General features: G+C 39.0%; 1 protein-coding gene across 5 annotated transcripts; it reads right to left on the bottom strand.

The window, feature by feature from the left end:
• Positions 1-2,305: 2,305 nt before the first annotated feature.
• Positions 2,306-13,891, bottom strand: LOC143880368 (putative disease resistance protein RGA4). Of its 5 annotated transcripts, none has more exons than XM_077383298.1 (5): positions 9,884-13,891; positions 9,614-9,750; positions 2,838-2,912; positions 2,574-2,711; positions 2,306-2,465 (listed from the first exon to the last, which is right to left on the bottom strand). In XM_077383298.1, exon 1 carries the CDS (start codon positions 13,691-13,693, stop codon positions 9,890-9,892), a length of 3,804 nt encoding a protein of 1,267 aa, XP_077239413.1. In that variant the 5' UTR covers positions 13,694-13,891; the 3' UTR covers positions 2,306-2,465; positions 2,574-2,711; positions 2,838-2,912; positions 9,614-9,750; positions 9,884-9,889. The 5 variants fall into 5 exon arrangements, with proteins under 5 accessions (XP_077239413.1, XP_077239410.1, XP_077239412.1 ...); XM_077383295.1 differs by having other exon boundaries at positions 9,614-9,802; positions 9,884-13,890; XM_077383297.1 differs by having other exon boundaries at positions 2,838-2,937; positions 9,614-9,791; positions 9,884-13,888.
• Between the last annotated feature and the right edge of the window lie 1,365 nt (positions 13,892-15,256).

The following is a 15,256-nucleotide window of genomic DNA, read 5'->3' as shown; positions in this document are numbered from 1 at the left end:
AGAAAAAATCTATTTTCATTGCAAAATTACTTATGAAAAATCTATATTCTTTATAGAAATACTTCTGAAATCTATATTCTTTGCCAAAACACTTCTACAGAATCACTTCTAAAAATCCACAGCCTATGTGACTACGGCCACAGTGACCCTTTGACAAGGCCCAAAAACCATATACACCTGTAGCAGGTTTACAATAATACCACGTGGAACAGAATAACATTATCATGCTGCCAGTGCCTAATCCCCCAACTGGCAGCGTCCAGAACATAGCCAGGCTGAGTGTAAAAACCAATACGAAACATAATATCGATTTATTCAGGGTATACTAAAGTAATATTAAAAGATCACAAAGTGCAATATTTCACAATTCAGGGTCAAAGCATCGAACTTCTAATTGAGGCAAATTTCCAATGATACAAATAAAATACCAATTTTGTATACTTGATCCGAGAACTTTATTTAGAACCAAAATCTATTTTCAAAATAATATATCACATAAACTAATACCTTTATCCATATAGCCAAATACCAAAGATAATTTCCAAAACCACTTTGAAATAACGCTCTAAAATAATCTAGAGAAGGTAGAGAATCACTTACCCTCTATACTTGACCTAAACGTCCAAAGCCCACTTCTAAATCTTTCGTTTATCATCACTATACTATCCCTAAATTCTTAGGTATTTAAGTTAGAAATAAAAAAAGAAAAAGGGAAAAACCCATATAATGAAACTTACCCGTGGAGAGTGATTGTTTGGAGAGATTGGATGGCGAACTTGGGGGATTAGTATGCCTAAAGGATGGGAAAAGGGTTTGTGGCAAAATTGTTGTAGCTCTCTTTCTTTCTTTTTTCCTTTCTAAACCTAAGTGTCTAAGTTGTCTGTGAAAGAGAGAAATAAACTCTCGGATGCTGATATGAGCATAAGAGAGAGAGCGGCAGTTTTGTCCTTTTATTTATAAAAAAAACTATTAAGTTCACCGACTTAAATCACGCCCACACACTTTATGAAACTTCATGAAATTTGTGGTGGTCACGTGAGTGTCCAAGTGGGCACCAGGTATTACAATAACTATTGCAATTATGTTGTTATTTTTTATGTGAAACAAAACATCATAGTTAGCTTTTCTAATACTATTGTCTTCATTGATAGTACAGAACAACAGATGCCTTCCACAAACTCAGACCATTAACAAAAAAATGTAGACCATAAAACATTCAAAAACAGAGATTGTGGGACTCACACAAGTTCAGAACTGGGCATCAAACTAGAACATGAAATGGGTTTTTCTATGCAATTCGTTCTCGGAATGGAAACCATCCAACTTAGACAAGCATTGGTTCTAAAACGAATAAGATCAACTTAAACTTTTTCATAAAATAAGTCAGAGCCTACTCACCAGGAAAGCATAGAAGGCCATGGACCAGAAAGAGATTTGTCTGGCACTGCAACTGTAATACAAAGAACATAGACACATCAACATGTCGACATGAAGACATGTATCAAACCTCCAAACTAAATGAGTTCTACCAGCTCTTCACGCTCAGTATATATTATAGATTATATTAAGATAAGGATTGTCTGAATGAGTTATAAATAATTATGAATAAAGAGAGTAGTAAAAAGCTGGAGTACTACGTACTTGTGAGGAACTGAATTATGCTGGCCAACCGCTCCTGCTCCTGTGAACAGAAAAAGGAAATAAGAAAAAATACATGAAAAATTGATATTACATTACTTTAAAGGAACCTGAACGTCACTTTTTTTAAAAGATTGGCAAAAAGGAAACCTTAATTAACTTCACTATTCCTTATGAAATCCAAGCGGAAAATGACTGCAATATAATAAAGAAAAAAAGAAGAAAATGTAAGAGAGAGAGAGAGAGAGAGAGAGAGAGAGAGAGAGACAACCATATGAATTTACAAAATGAATGAAGGGAAACTAGAAAATGCAATGCTCCAAGTTAAAATGACATCCATAAGATATGCACCTACTCAATTCAAAGATCTAAACAATGGTGCCTAGATAGACTTTACCTAAAGGGAGGCACTATATCCTCCTTGATATCTTCGAGAGATGAAATCTAAAATCAAAGATGTGACAGACAACATTAATGGACAGTGTTAGGATTGGAATATAATTAGGAAAAAAATGAATAGAAGAAAAGAAAAATTACCTTCTAATCGCTTCTTCGATACTAGCACAATTGACAGTAATAGCTTTCATTCATGAAAATATTTCCATACAACCATTATATATATATATATATATATATATATATATATATAGAGAGAGAGAGAGAGAGAGAGAGAGAATCATTTCATTCATTAATATCAAAACCATTCAATTCATTAGGAAACAATTCATTCGTAAAACAAACTTGTCTATATTACAATTCTTGCTCATAAACTATTATATCAACTTTTAGTCAAATCATTTCCCCCTTTCGCTCTGTATGCGTTGTACCTGCAAAAGGATAATTTATAAATAATTAGTAACTATATCGATTAAAAATTTCAAGTATTAAAAAGGTACAAACTTTTTAAACAAAGGATCATCGTGCATCAGCGAGACCTTGATAGAAACTTCGGAAAATCCACGACCTAGTTGTAATCCTCCCACTATTTTAGACAAATCATCACTTAGAAGAATTCCTCATGCCACTTTTGTATCAGGCTGTAGGCCACTCGTCAAATAGACCTCAACCACAACCTACAAATGAAATTAATTAGTACATGCAATCGAATCAAATATACTAGTAAAGTAATAACCCATGTGGACGGCAATGTAATAAACATAGTTTTGTTCAAAAAAAGAAAAATAAATAAATGTAGATACCTCATTGGCTGGAGCTGCCCGACTTGGAGCGCAATTAGTTTCAAGCTGTGTCGAAGGGGTAGCGGCATTCAGAACCTATAATATGTAATTTAATATACCACTATAACCAATATGGAAAATGTTAACATTTATAACTAATTTCTATTAAATGTAACTAAACAAATAAGGAAAATCATCCTATAGACTTTAAGAAACTAATAAAGTAAGAAACCATCAAAATAGGGAAACAAATCCTACTGACATAGTAACTAAGAAAATAAGGAAAAATACTCCTACTCTTATGCCAATAAAATAAGGAAATAAAACAAAGCTTGCTATTGATTGTCAAGGCTTGCTATTCATGCTATTGACTGTCAAGGCTTGCTAAACATAAGTGTGCCCTTGCAAAAATAAAGCACGCACAAGGGCACTCCCATTGGATCCATTTGTATAGCATAAACATCCTCATCCTTAATAGCTATTTGTCTTAGGAAACACATTGTTGCATAATTCTATTTATGAGAATAATTTGGAGACAACAGTGATAATATTAATTAATGATCTAGGTATAATGACCTCTTTAATTAATTGACTGGGCCTAATGAACCTTTCCTATTCATGAAAATTTGAACTCTTCTGCTCCTATAAAAACTCGAGAATCATGAGTGTCTTACTTATTATATCGAGAGGGGATGAAAAGATGTTGGTGGTAGGTCTGAAAGAGAGGCCGATTGTCTAGCTCGAGTGTGGGCTTTAAGTGTAGGCCTGATTCTTGTAGCGCCACATTTTTGACCCATTGAGAAATTGGGCCTGTTGTGCCTAACCAAACCCAAGGGGGAGAATTTGCAACCATAATTGGTGGAAGCATTGGGACCCGCACGTGTCCAACTATTGAACCACACTTCATTTCATGGATGCTCTAATAATATGAGGCCCTACATATCCTCCCCCTTTCCTCTCCGAGCCACCCTCAATTATTTATAACTACTCTTTTTATGCCAAAAGAGGTGGTCCAGGAATAAAAGGGGGCGAATGTCAAATTTACCTACATATACAGGTGATATTTAAAATATCATGATACATAGGACAATATAGTAGCGAGGACAATAGATTGTGATATTTAAAGCTCTGATACATCAAGATAGTTTAAAATACCGAAATTAAAATAGTGATATTTTACAACCGTGGTCAATGGCCTATGTAGTTAGTAGTTGGTTCCCATTGTTTCTACCAATGGGAGCTGTTGGGTCAAAATAAAAAGATAAAAATTTCTATTTTGTGAAAAATTCCCTCATTTCATTTTTAGATAATTAATTTGTGTAATGTTCTTGGTTAAAAATGTAGATGCAAAATTGTCCCAAAATAATGCTAAACACCTATTTATATGAATTCAAGTCCAGGTTTTTGAATTGCTTAGGTTTGATTTTCAACATCTAAGACGAATGACTCAGTTATTGCTGTTATTTTACTTTCAAAGGATAACAATATTAAGTAAAGAAAGATTTGGTATGAAAAGCATTGAAACTTCTAGTCCCACAATGCTGGGAAAGAGAAATGTATAGGAAGAAAAGACTGTAAATTTTGGGTCTTGTTACCTTCTCATTATTTAGAGACAAGTTTTCATGCCCATGTGACCTGGTGGTCACGTACATCTAGCCCTCCCCAGACCTCACAATGGTGGGAGCCTCGTGCACTAGGCAGCCTTATTTTGTCGCATTCGTCCACATTCGCACGGGTGCCTTTCTTTGTCCTGTTCGGGAAAGTTGTAACTGGTCTCACCATGCCGATGCTCCAGGCTTAAGCTTGTAGGCTGCAAGCTTAACCCTCTTCTCATCAGGAATCCCCATATAATAAAAAAAATCGCTCGACCTCTGCCAACCAATCTAGGAAATATTCAATATGAAGATGACCGTTGGAAGTGGGAAGGTCAATCATCATACAAAAATCCCAAGAATCCCGATCTCCACCGCACGATAACCTCTAACGATGTCCTGTCTCGCAAAAACACATTCGTCATATTCACCATCCTCGTTGGATTCCTCCTCATAGGCCATAGGTCTATCCATAGCAGAAACGTGACCAAGAAAGTGCTCTAGACAGATTGCTCGCGAGACCCTTCATCGGCACAAGGTGTGTAATTGTTGCGATCCCGATTGGGCTCCACCTTGAGTCTACCGATTGCTGCCTCTAAACGTTGCAACACTCATTGATTTTCACGTAGGAACTCAAGAAACTCAGCCTTCATAAGGATTTCTCTACGATTAACATCGTTTGTGGTTGTTCTCTCGGTCTCGAGTTGCCATCAGTCCAGGTCAATCAAGGCTCTGATACCAACTAGCGTAGCGGAGCAAATGGAAAATTGCAATAATGGAATGAATGCCTCTCACGTTCTCACATTACATATTAGCTCTATTGACATAAAGCAACTAACCAGATAAGGAAAATCATCCTATTGACTTTAAGAAACTAATAAAGTAAGAAATCATTAAAATAGGAAAACAAATCCTACTGACATAGTAACTAAGAAAATAAGGAAAAATACTCCAACTCTTATGCCAAAAAATAAGGAAATAAATCAAAGGTCGCTATTGACTGTCAAAGCTTGCTATTCATGCTCCTCTGTTTCCTTCCATTTCTTGACATGCTACGTCAATTAGTATCTCATATTAATTGAAACTCTAATCTAAAGATAGGATATTTTCATCACCCCCACCCCCTTTTTGGATAAGGCCACTCATAGTAATAGATAGACATCTTTAACCTTGTTTTGACAGGGACATCCAAAACTCATGCTCAAATTTGATAAGGGCACCCATCTCAAAATGAGGCATGCTAAACAGAAGGGTGCCCTTGCAATAATAAAGCACAAGGGCGCTCCCATTGGATCCATGTTGCCAAACCTCATTTATAAGCATTTATGATTCCTTTAATTTTGCCTTTTTGAATGCCATAATAAATACAGTTTTGCAAAATGGATCCAAAGGGAGCGCCCTTTTCCTTTATTTTTGTAAGGACGCTCTTCATTTTAGCATTCCTCTGTTTTGGAAAACATTAGTTCTAAAACAGAGAGCATATACAATCCAACACGGTACTAGCTAGAATCTTAGTTCTTATTTTTCTGAAACTTGCTTAAAAATAGAGAATCATTTTTAAGGTTGATCCAATTTGACCTAGTGGTCACATTTTTAAGGTTGATCCTAGTTCTTATTTCCTAGATTACTGAAATTAATTTTGTTGTGTTCTTCCATTGGCGCAATGGTAAGGTTGATCCAATGTGACCTAGTGGTCACGTACATCTAGCCCTCCCCAGACCCCATAATGGTGGGAGCCTCGTGCACTAGGCCGCCTTATTTTGTCGCATTCGTCCACATTCTCACGTGTGCCTTTGTTTGTCGTGTTCGGGAAAGTTGTAATTGATCCCACCGTGCCGATGCTCCACCATGCTGCAAGCTTAACCCTCTTCTCATCGGGAATCCCCATATAATAAAAAAAATTGCTCGACCTCTGCCAACCAATCTAGGAAATATTCAATTTGAAGATGACTGTTGGAAGTGGGAAGGTCAATCTTCATACAAAAATCCCAAGAATCCTGATCTCCACCGCACGATAACCTCTAACGCTGTCCGGTCTCGCAAAAACTCGTTCGTCATATTCACCATCCTCGCTGGATTCCTCCTCATAGGCCATAGGTCTATCCATAGCAGAAACGTGACCAGGAAAGTGCTCTAGAAAGACTGCTCGCGAGCCCCTTCATCGGTACAAGGTGTGTAATTGTTGCGATCCCGATTGGGCTCCACCTTGAGTCTCTACCGATTGCTGCCTCTAAACGTTCCAACCCTCATTGATTTTCACATAGGAACTCAAGAAACTCAGCCTTTGATAGAACACCGTTCTATCAGAAAAGAAATAAGGGAAGAAGATGATAGGGAAAAGATAAAGATTGAGTTAATTCGAGGAAACTCAGGCCTCCAATGAGTTAATTCGAGGAAACTCGACCTCCAATATGCAAACTGCACTTAATTTGATTATTCCTTGCTCAATAGCCATACGACATCTACATTATATAGAAATTAGGAGAAGCAAAATAAGGAAACATAAATCAGCAAAATGTGAAAAGGAAAATAAGGAAACCCTAAATATGGCAATAACCTAAATAGAAGACAATCTAAACTAACAGAATAGGAAAAAGGAAAACTGATTCTAACGTTCCCCCACCCTTAATCTCAACCTTGTCCCCAAGGTTGGAGATTGATCTTGTGCAAGACTTTCCAAATTTCTTTTCTCTTCTCCTTTTCTTTTTTCTTTCTCCCTCCTCCTTGCCTTTCCTTTGTCTTGTAATTAGTCATGATTTTGCATGTTATCATCAAGAGTTGAGGTCACTCCAATTGCAAACTGATCCCACCATGCTGTTCATCAAAGCTTCTTTGATGTATTTTTTTAGATTTATTCACAGATGGTTTCAGGTGAAGATCTTTTCTATAGGATTGGAAAGGTTGAGAGGCATGACAATTTTTTTGGCGTCGACGTTGTTGGACTCGAGAACGCTGATAATGATTAACCCCTTTCTTTTGTGGCTTTTTTTTTCTTCAATCTGATTTCTTTCTCTCTCTTTTTTTGTTTCGTCTTTTCTTTTTTATTGTGTAAGCCTTCTCGACGGTGATCTCACTGAACTCTTCACTAAGAGGCTCTCCTAACTTCACGCAAGGTGACGGTCGTGTTTGCAGAAGAAGATCCATGATCTTTTGCAACTGTGTCTCAATGTTGTTGAACCGTGCCTGATAAATTGCATCAAGTTCTTCTTTGATTTCAGCTTTCAAGGCATCCGCCATGGAATAGATTTGGAGGTCAGTGATGCCGGAATACTCTTTTTGATGGCGAGTCAGCATCATGCACCAGGAAAGTGCCCTGATACCAAGTTGATAGAACACCGTTCTATCAGAAAAGAAATTAAGGAAGAAGATGATAGGGAAAGGATAAAGATTGAGTTAATTCGAGGAAACTCAGGCCTCCAATGAGTTAATTCGAGGAAACTCGACCTCCAATATGCAAACTGCACTTAATTTGATTATTCCTTATTCAATAGTCATACGGCATCTACATTATATAGAAATCAGGGGAAGCAAAATAAGGAAACATAAATTAGCAAAATGTGAAAAGGAAAATAAGGAAACCCTAAATATGGCAATAACCTAAATAGAAGACAATCTAAACTAACAGAATAGGAAAAAGGAAAACTGATTCTAACAGCCTTCATAAGGACTTCTCCACGATTAACTCGTTTGTGGTTGTTCTCTCGGTCTCGAGTTGCCATCAGTCCAAATCAATCAAGGCTCTGATACCAACTAGCGTAGCGGAGCAAATGAAGAATTGTAGACGAAGCGCACAATTTGCAAACACTAGAATCCACCCGGGAAGAAGAAGAACAAGAGATATAGAGAAAAATATCTTGTAATTGCAATAATGGAATGAATGCCTCTCACGTTCTCACATTACATATTAGCTCTATTGACATAAAGCAACTAACAATATAAGAAAATCATCCTATTGACTTTCAGAAACTAATAAAGTAAGAAACCATTGAAATAGGAAAACAAATCCTACTGACATAGTAACTAAGAAAATAAGGAAAAATACTCCTACTCTTACGCCAATAAAACAAGGAAATAAATCAAAGCTTGCTATTGACTGTCAAAGCTTGCTATTCATGCTACTCTGTTTCCTTCCATTTCTTGACATGCTACGTCAATTAGTATCTCATCTTAATTGAAACTCTTATCTAAAGATAGGATATTTTCATCACCCCCACCCCCTTTTTGGGTAAGGCCACTCATAGTGATAGATAGACATCCTTAATAAGGGTGTCAATTTTGGCTCGGGCTCGGAAGCTCGCTCGAGCTCGGCTCGAATCCTTAACTAGCCGAGCCCGATTTAGGCCAGGCTCGGCTCGGCTCGGCTCGTTAAGAATTTAATATATTTAAATATATATATTATATATTAATATATACATTAAAAGGGTTGTCCAGGGAGTGAAAGGGGTGGGGGTAAAATATGTCACTTCATTTTTGGAACCCCATTTGTTACTAGGACCACCCCCCATAGTGTAAAAAAAGTAGTCAAATTACACTAGTAGGGTTGTCCAGGGAAGATGAGGGGTGTGAACTTAATATAACCCGAGCTCGGTAAGGCTCGCGAGCCTGGCCGAGCCTGACCGAGCCCGAGCCGAGCCGAGCCTGGCCAAGCTCGGCTCGGCTCGGCTCGGCTGGTTTACTCCCCTAATCTTTAAGCCTTGTTTTTACAAGGACAACCAAAAGTCATGCTCAGTTTTGATAAGGGCACCCATCTCAAAATGAGGACTGCTAAACAGAAGGGTTCCCTTGCAAAAATAAAGAACAAGGGCCCTCCCATTGGATCCATGTTGCCAAACCTCATTTATAAGCATTTATGATTCCTTTAATTTTGACTTTTTCAATGCCATAATAAATACAGTTTTGCAAAGTGGATCCAATGGGAGCGCCCTTTTCCTTTATTTTTGTAAGGGCGCTCTTCATTTCAGCATTCCTCTTTTTTGGAAAACAGAGAGCATATACAATCCAACACGGTACTGGTTAGAATCCTGGTTCTTATTTTTCTGAAACTTACTTAAAAATAGAGAAATCATTTTTAATGATTCCAGAGTTAAATAGAAAATCTTCAGAATATTACAGAAAAGAAAAACATGAAGAATCGTACAAAAAAAGCAGACAGACATGGTCCAATTTTGTGTTAATGAAAAAAAACAAATTATTAATTTTGTTTACCTGTGGTGGTTGTGGATGGTGAGGTAGAGGAACTGAGAGTAATCCAACAATCCATCCTTTAATCTTCACACGCTCCTTTAATCCAAAAATCGAAACCCCATCATTTTTCTTAGATTCCTCCGTTCATGTTTCTACATCTGCCGTGTTTTGTACAGAAGGATAGTCCTTGCCTCACTTTCTTTAATTTTTCTTAAAATCATGAAGATTTAATTAATAATAATAATAATAATGCAATGGTAGAAAATGTTTAAACAGGGAAAGAGGTCGCACCTTTGTCTAGATGACGTTAATTTCGGGGATGTGTTGTATCTTGGGCCAATCTTGGCCGCTGTTCTTTTGACATCGTTCCGTCAATTTAGGACATTTCCAAATAAATAAAAACTCAAGGGATGTGAGGTTTTGCATCCCATTGGGTAAGGACTTGAGATTTTCACAACCGCAGATGGAAAGATAGACGAGAGTTGTGGGCAGCCCATACTCATTGTTGTTATCATCAGGGAACAACGAAAAGAGTTGAGGACAACTATTGATTACCAATTTTTTGAGAGAGGAGAGGCTTTGCATCCCCTTGGGCAAGGACATGAGATTGTCACATGAAAATATTTGAAGGTCTTGAATTGTCATGGGCAGTGCTGAGAAAAGCCGGAGTTGAGTAGCAATGGATAACTCTACAAGGGAGGTGAGGTTTTCCAGCAGAGTAGGCATGGACTTGAGATTAGGACAATGCTCAATTTGTAGAGATTTGAGCGTGGTGGGAAGCCCCCCCTCTCCATATCCCAAGGACTTTAGTCGTGGACAGCCAAAGATTCTCAAATGTTGGAGAGAGGTTAGATCTTGCAAAGACACCTCCTCGAGAAAACACTCCAACTGATAACACCCTCCAATGCTTAACCTTTGAAGAGAGACAAGGCAAGGCGTTGTCAAGCTTAATAGCATCTTCACGCCACAACTATGGAGTTTTAAGTCACAAATAGATGGGAGCCTCGGAAGGGCACTCAATTCTGTGCAACCATTTATAAGTAACTCTGTGACGGCAGGAAGGTCAGCGGGCAACACCTGCAGCTTGGGGCAGTTCTGTAAGATGAGCTTACAAAGAGAAGGTAGCTGGCAATCAAGAGGAAAGAGATGTTCGCAATTTCTACAATCCTCAAGGGTAAGGCAAGTCAGATTGGAGAGATGTGACATCCAACTTGGAAAACTGACACGGCCATAGGATATTATATGTAAATTTTTGAGGTTGGCGTGGGGTTGGAGGCCTTCCAATACCCCATCATCATTGACTCTTCCATCTTGTGAACTGTCATCTCGGTGCCATTTCAAACTCAACTTATTAAGGTATTTCTTATCTTTCAAGTTGGCTTCTTTCGCCTGCTCTATGTTTTGCACGTCCTCGAGACCCGAAATCTCAAGTCTTCCTTTAATGTTCCTCATGTTCTTCAACTCTCCTATCTGACAACCACTCTCTTTGCACACCTTGAATTTCGGCAATGTTTGGAGCGAAGTTAATTTTCCAATTCCTGGCACAGAAATTGAGTCCCACGGGCCCAAACTAACTAGAGCAATATGTCGTAGATTAACTAGATTCGTGATACCTTTGGGTAGCCCTTTAAGACTCCTGCAAAATTCCAGGCCTAGCGTTTGCAAATTACAGAGACTACTTATCGACTCCGGCAGCCCATCTATCTTCGTGAGAGTGAGGTCAAGGTAGCGTAGATGTTTCAAATGGCCAATCGAATCGGGTAACCCTTTAAGATTCTTGCAAGATCTCAGACCTAGTGTTTGCAAATTACATGGACTGGTTACTGATTCAGGCAGCCTATCTATCTTCGTGCTAGAGAGGTCAAGGTTGCGTAGATGTTTCAAATGGCCAATCGAATCGGGTAACCCTTTAAGATTCTTGCAAGATCTCAGACCTAGTGTTTGCAAATTACAAATACTGGTTACTGATTCAGGCAGCCTATCTATCTTCGTGCCAGAGAGGTCAAGGTAGCGTAGATGTTTCAAATGGCCAATCGAATAGGGTAACCCTTTAAGATACCTGCAAGATTTCAGAAGTGGTGTTTGCAAATTACAAAGACTAGTTACTGATTCAGGCAGCCCATCTATCCCCGTGTCAGAGAGGTCAAGGTAGCGTAGATGTTTCAAATGGCCAATCGAATCGGGTAACCCTTTAAGATTGTAGCAAAAACTCAGACCTAGTGTCTGCAAATTACAGAGACTACTTACCGATTCCGGCAGCCCATCTATCCCCGTGCCAGTGAGGTCAAGGTAGCGTAGATGTTTCAAATGGCCAATCGAATCCGGCAACTTGTCGATTTTAGAATAACTCAAATCCAATACACGCAGGCATCTCAACTCCATCAATGCATCATTGAGAATCTGGTTGTCAATGGAAGATGGAGCCTTCAGTCGTAAAGTGCGCAGTCTCTTAAATTTCTTCAAGGCCTCCAAAGACATTGAACCCTCGTTGACGTCGGTCCATGATAAATGACGCGCCATTTCAGGGATACTTCGTGGCGTACCGTCTTCCTTTTTACAACATTCATCACCTGAGACAGATTCTGCTAGATCATGCATGAGATCATGCATCACGTATATTGAAGTCCCCTCAAAGTTTTGATGAGAATATTGAAAGAAAGACTTTAGTAATAAATCCTCAAATATCTCAGCACCAATATCTTCTAGGAGAGTGCTTCCTTTGGGTTGAATGAAGCCCGCAGCCATCCACTGTCGGACCAACACATCCTTCTCAAACTCGTGATCTTTAGGAAATGCGGCAGAGTAGGCAAAACACTGCTTTTGATTGGTTGGCAGGTAACGATAGCTCAATCTTAAAGCGGGTAATATATCACTTTTATCATCCTTCCACATTTCGCTTGTCAAGATGCTTTCCCACTCACTCACATTCCTTTTAGAAGACAAGATGCCCCCCAATGTCTTTACTGCTAAAGGAAGACCATTGCACTTTTTCACGATTTGCCTACCAATTTCCTCCAGCTCCGGATGGGCATTTGAAATCCGTCCTGCAAATGCACGCCGAGTAAACAATTCCCAACAATCATCATCTGGTAAACCCTGCAAATCGTGGGAAGGAATTATGGCCATCGTCCTTGCAACCCTTTCATCTCGTGTAGTCATGATAATTTTACTTCCTTTCGCTCCAACTCTAAAAGGTGCTCGTAGACGGTCCCAATTATGAATTTGATTTTCACCCCAAACGTCATCGAGAACAATTAAAAATTTCTCGGCGTTGAGCTTCTCTCGGAGACAACGTTGAGCGGCATCCAGGTTTGAGAGACCACAGTTGCTTCCGCTTGCAGATTCAATAATTGCATTTGTTATTCTCAATACATCAAAATTGTCAGACACACAAGCCCAGGCTTTTAGCCCAAAATGCGTCTCTACCCTGTGATCGTTGTAGACGAATTGAGCAAGAGTAGTCTTCCCAAGCCCACCCATGCCAACTATGGGAATAACAGAGTACAATTTATCATCATCTGATAATGATGATACCAACAATTGTATGATTTTGTCTTTGTCGACTTGTCTACCAATCACATCAGATTCGTCTACCAAAGAGCTAGTTTCCCGTCGCTCCTGCTCGATTTGGAGACGCCTCCCTCCGTCTCTTCTTATTTCGAGATTGAGGTCATGTCTTTCCTTTGCAATCACATCTAACCTTCCACTAATCTCCCTTATCTCACGTGCTATGTCACGTTTGTTCTGGAAAATAGGGGAGATGTACTGGAAAACCCCTACCTTCTGTCTCTTGCTTGTTTGACCTTGGTCCCTCAACGCAGATAATTGTAGAGCTTCCGTAGCAACATCGTCCAATATGTCATCAGCGTCGTAAGCAATATTCTTGAGTTCACGAAGCCAACTTCCAACAGCCTTAGAGTGAAATTGCTTTTCCTCAGCATCTTCAATCACGTCTTGAATTACTTTCACTTTCCTCTCTAACTTTTTCAGCTCCTCCTCAACACCAACACCCCATATTGATTTCATTTCTTGCGTCAAATTGCCAAGCACTGCATCAAGAAGATGGGATACAACTTTTTCAGCTAGCCAACTTACTGCCATACTTTCTCCTCTAGAAAACAAGAAAATCCCAAGAACGAACCAGATGTTTGTCTACAGTGAGAGAGAAGAAGAAGTATCAAGTTTAATCAAAAGTAATGAAGCCCACGCGGGTTAGTCAGATTTGTCGGTGGAAGTTGAGTCTGGACAACGACAATCAGATAATCTCAGCCCTTCATCTATATGCCTCGTTTATTGTTCCGCCTACAAAAGTCTTTGCATTAATTAAAAGGAAGCCATGTGGGGGCACCGATCATGCGGAGATGGAGAAAATAATGAAGTGAGGGAAGAAGCATCAACTTTAATCAAAGCTTCTGCAACAAAGTAATTAACTTTAACGATGGAAAGTCAATCGAATAATCTCCGCCCTTGATCTATGATGCCTCATCTGTTGTTCTCCTTGGCTTAGAAAAGTCAATCGAATAATCTCCGCCCTTGATCTATGCTGCCTCAAAGTGCATCAACGACAACAACAGGGGTTACAAACATCATTGCCATACCTTCTTCTCCTCTAGGAAAGAACAAGAGTGGAGATGGAGAAAATAATGAAGCGAGATAGAAAATTGGGTGACCAGCTAAATCAATCGGATAATCTCAGCCCTTCATCTATGATGCGTCATTTATTGTTCCTCCTAGAAAGGTCTTTACATTAATAGCATGCCATGGTGCGACGATCATGTGGATCACATCATAATGGTATAAAAGATCAACGGTCTCAATTTTACATATATAACATTTTCAGGGACCCGGAAATTAAATGCCATTGTTCACCAACCAGTCGATTTACATGTATTTTCCTTACTCGCATTTATCGGTGGAAAAGTCAATCGAATAATCTCGGCCCTTGATCTATGATGACTCATTTATTGCTCCCCTTAGAAAAGTCTTTACATTAAAAGCAGGGTGCAACGATCATGTGGGCACATCATAATGGAATAAAATGATCAAAGGTCTCGGTTTTGAGAAACAAAGTGTATGTCATATGTCCTTAGAGTTGAAATAATTACAATCATTTATCAGTATTGGACATCCAAAAGAAATCTGAAAAATCTCTTTTGTAAATAAGAATAAATAATTTGACAAAATATTTTATCAAATTCTACTGGACTAGATTCACGCGGGACACAAATACTGCCATACTCTACCTTCATATTGACAATCAGTGCATCAAGAACTGAACAGGGGACACAAATACTGCCATACTCTACCAAAGAAGAAAATCCAAATCAGACGTCTCAGTGGAGATGGAGAAAATAATGAAGAGCGAGAGTTTAATCAAAAGTAATGAAGCCCACGCGGGTTAGTCAGATTTGTCGGTGGAAAGTTGAGCCTGGACGGTGGACAGTTGAGCCTGGACAACGACCATAAGTCTAGCCAAATCAATGGGATGATCTCGGCCCTTCATCTATGACGTCTCGTAGCTCTCACTTAACCTTCCCCATAGAAAAGTCTTTACTTTACGCATGCCATGTTCGGGAGGGATGGGAATATGGGATGGGACAACCTATCATGTGGATCACATATTAATGGTGCTGTATTTTCTTCTACACGGGTTAGTCAGATTTG

Source organism: Tasmannia lanceolata, unplaced genomic scaffold (genome assembly GCF_043159265.1).
Source record: "Tasmannia lanceolata isolate RefF3 unplaced genomic scaffold, GAP_Taslan_0.1 ptg000006l, whole genome shotgun sequence".
In the NCBI taxonomy this organism is placed as follows: domain Eukaryota; kingdom Viridiplantae; phylum Streptophyta; class Magnoliopsida; order Canellales; family Winteraceae; genus Tasmannia; species Tasmannia lanceolata.
Note: the sequence above shows the minus strand (reverse complement) of the source record. Positions and strands in the feature narration are given on the sequence as shown.

Excerpts from the sequence above, each read along its gene's own strand:
- LOC143880368 (XM_077383298.1), bottom strand. The coding sequence starts at position 13,693 with ATGGCAGTAAGTTGGCTAGCTGAAAAAGTTGTATCCCATCTTCTTGAT.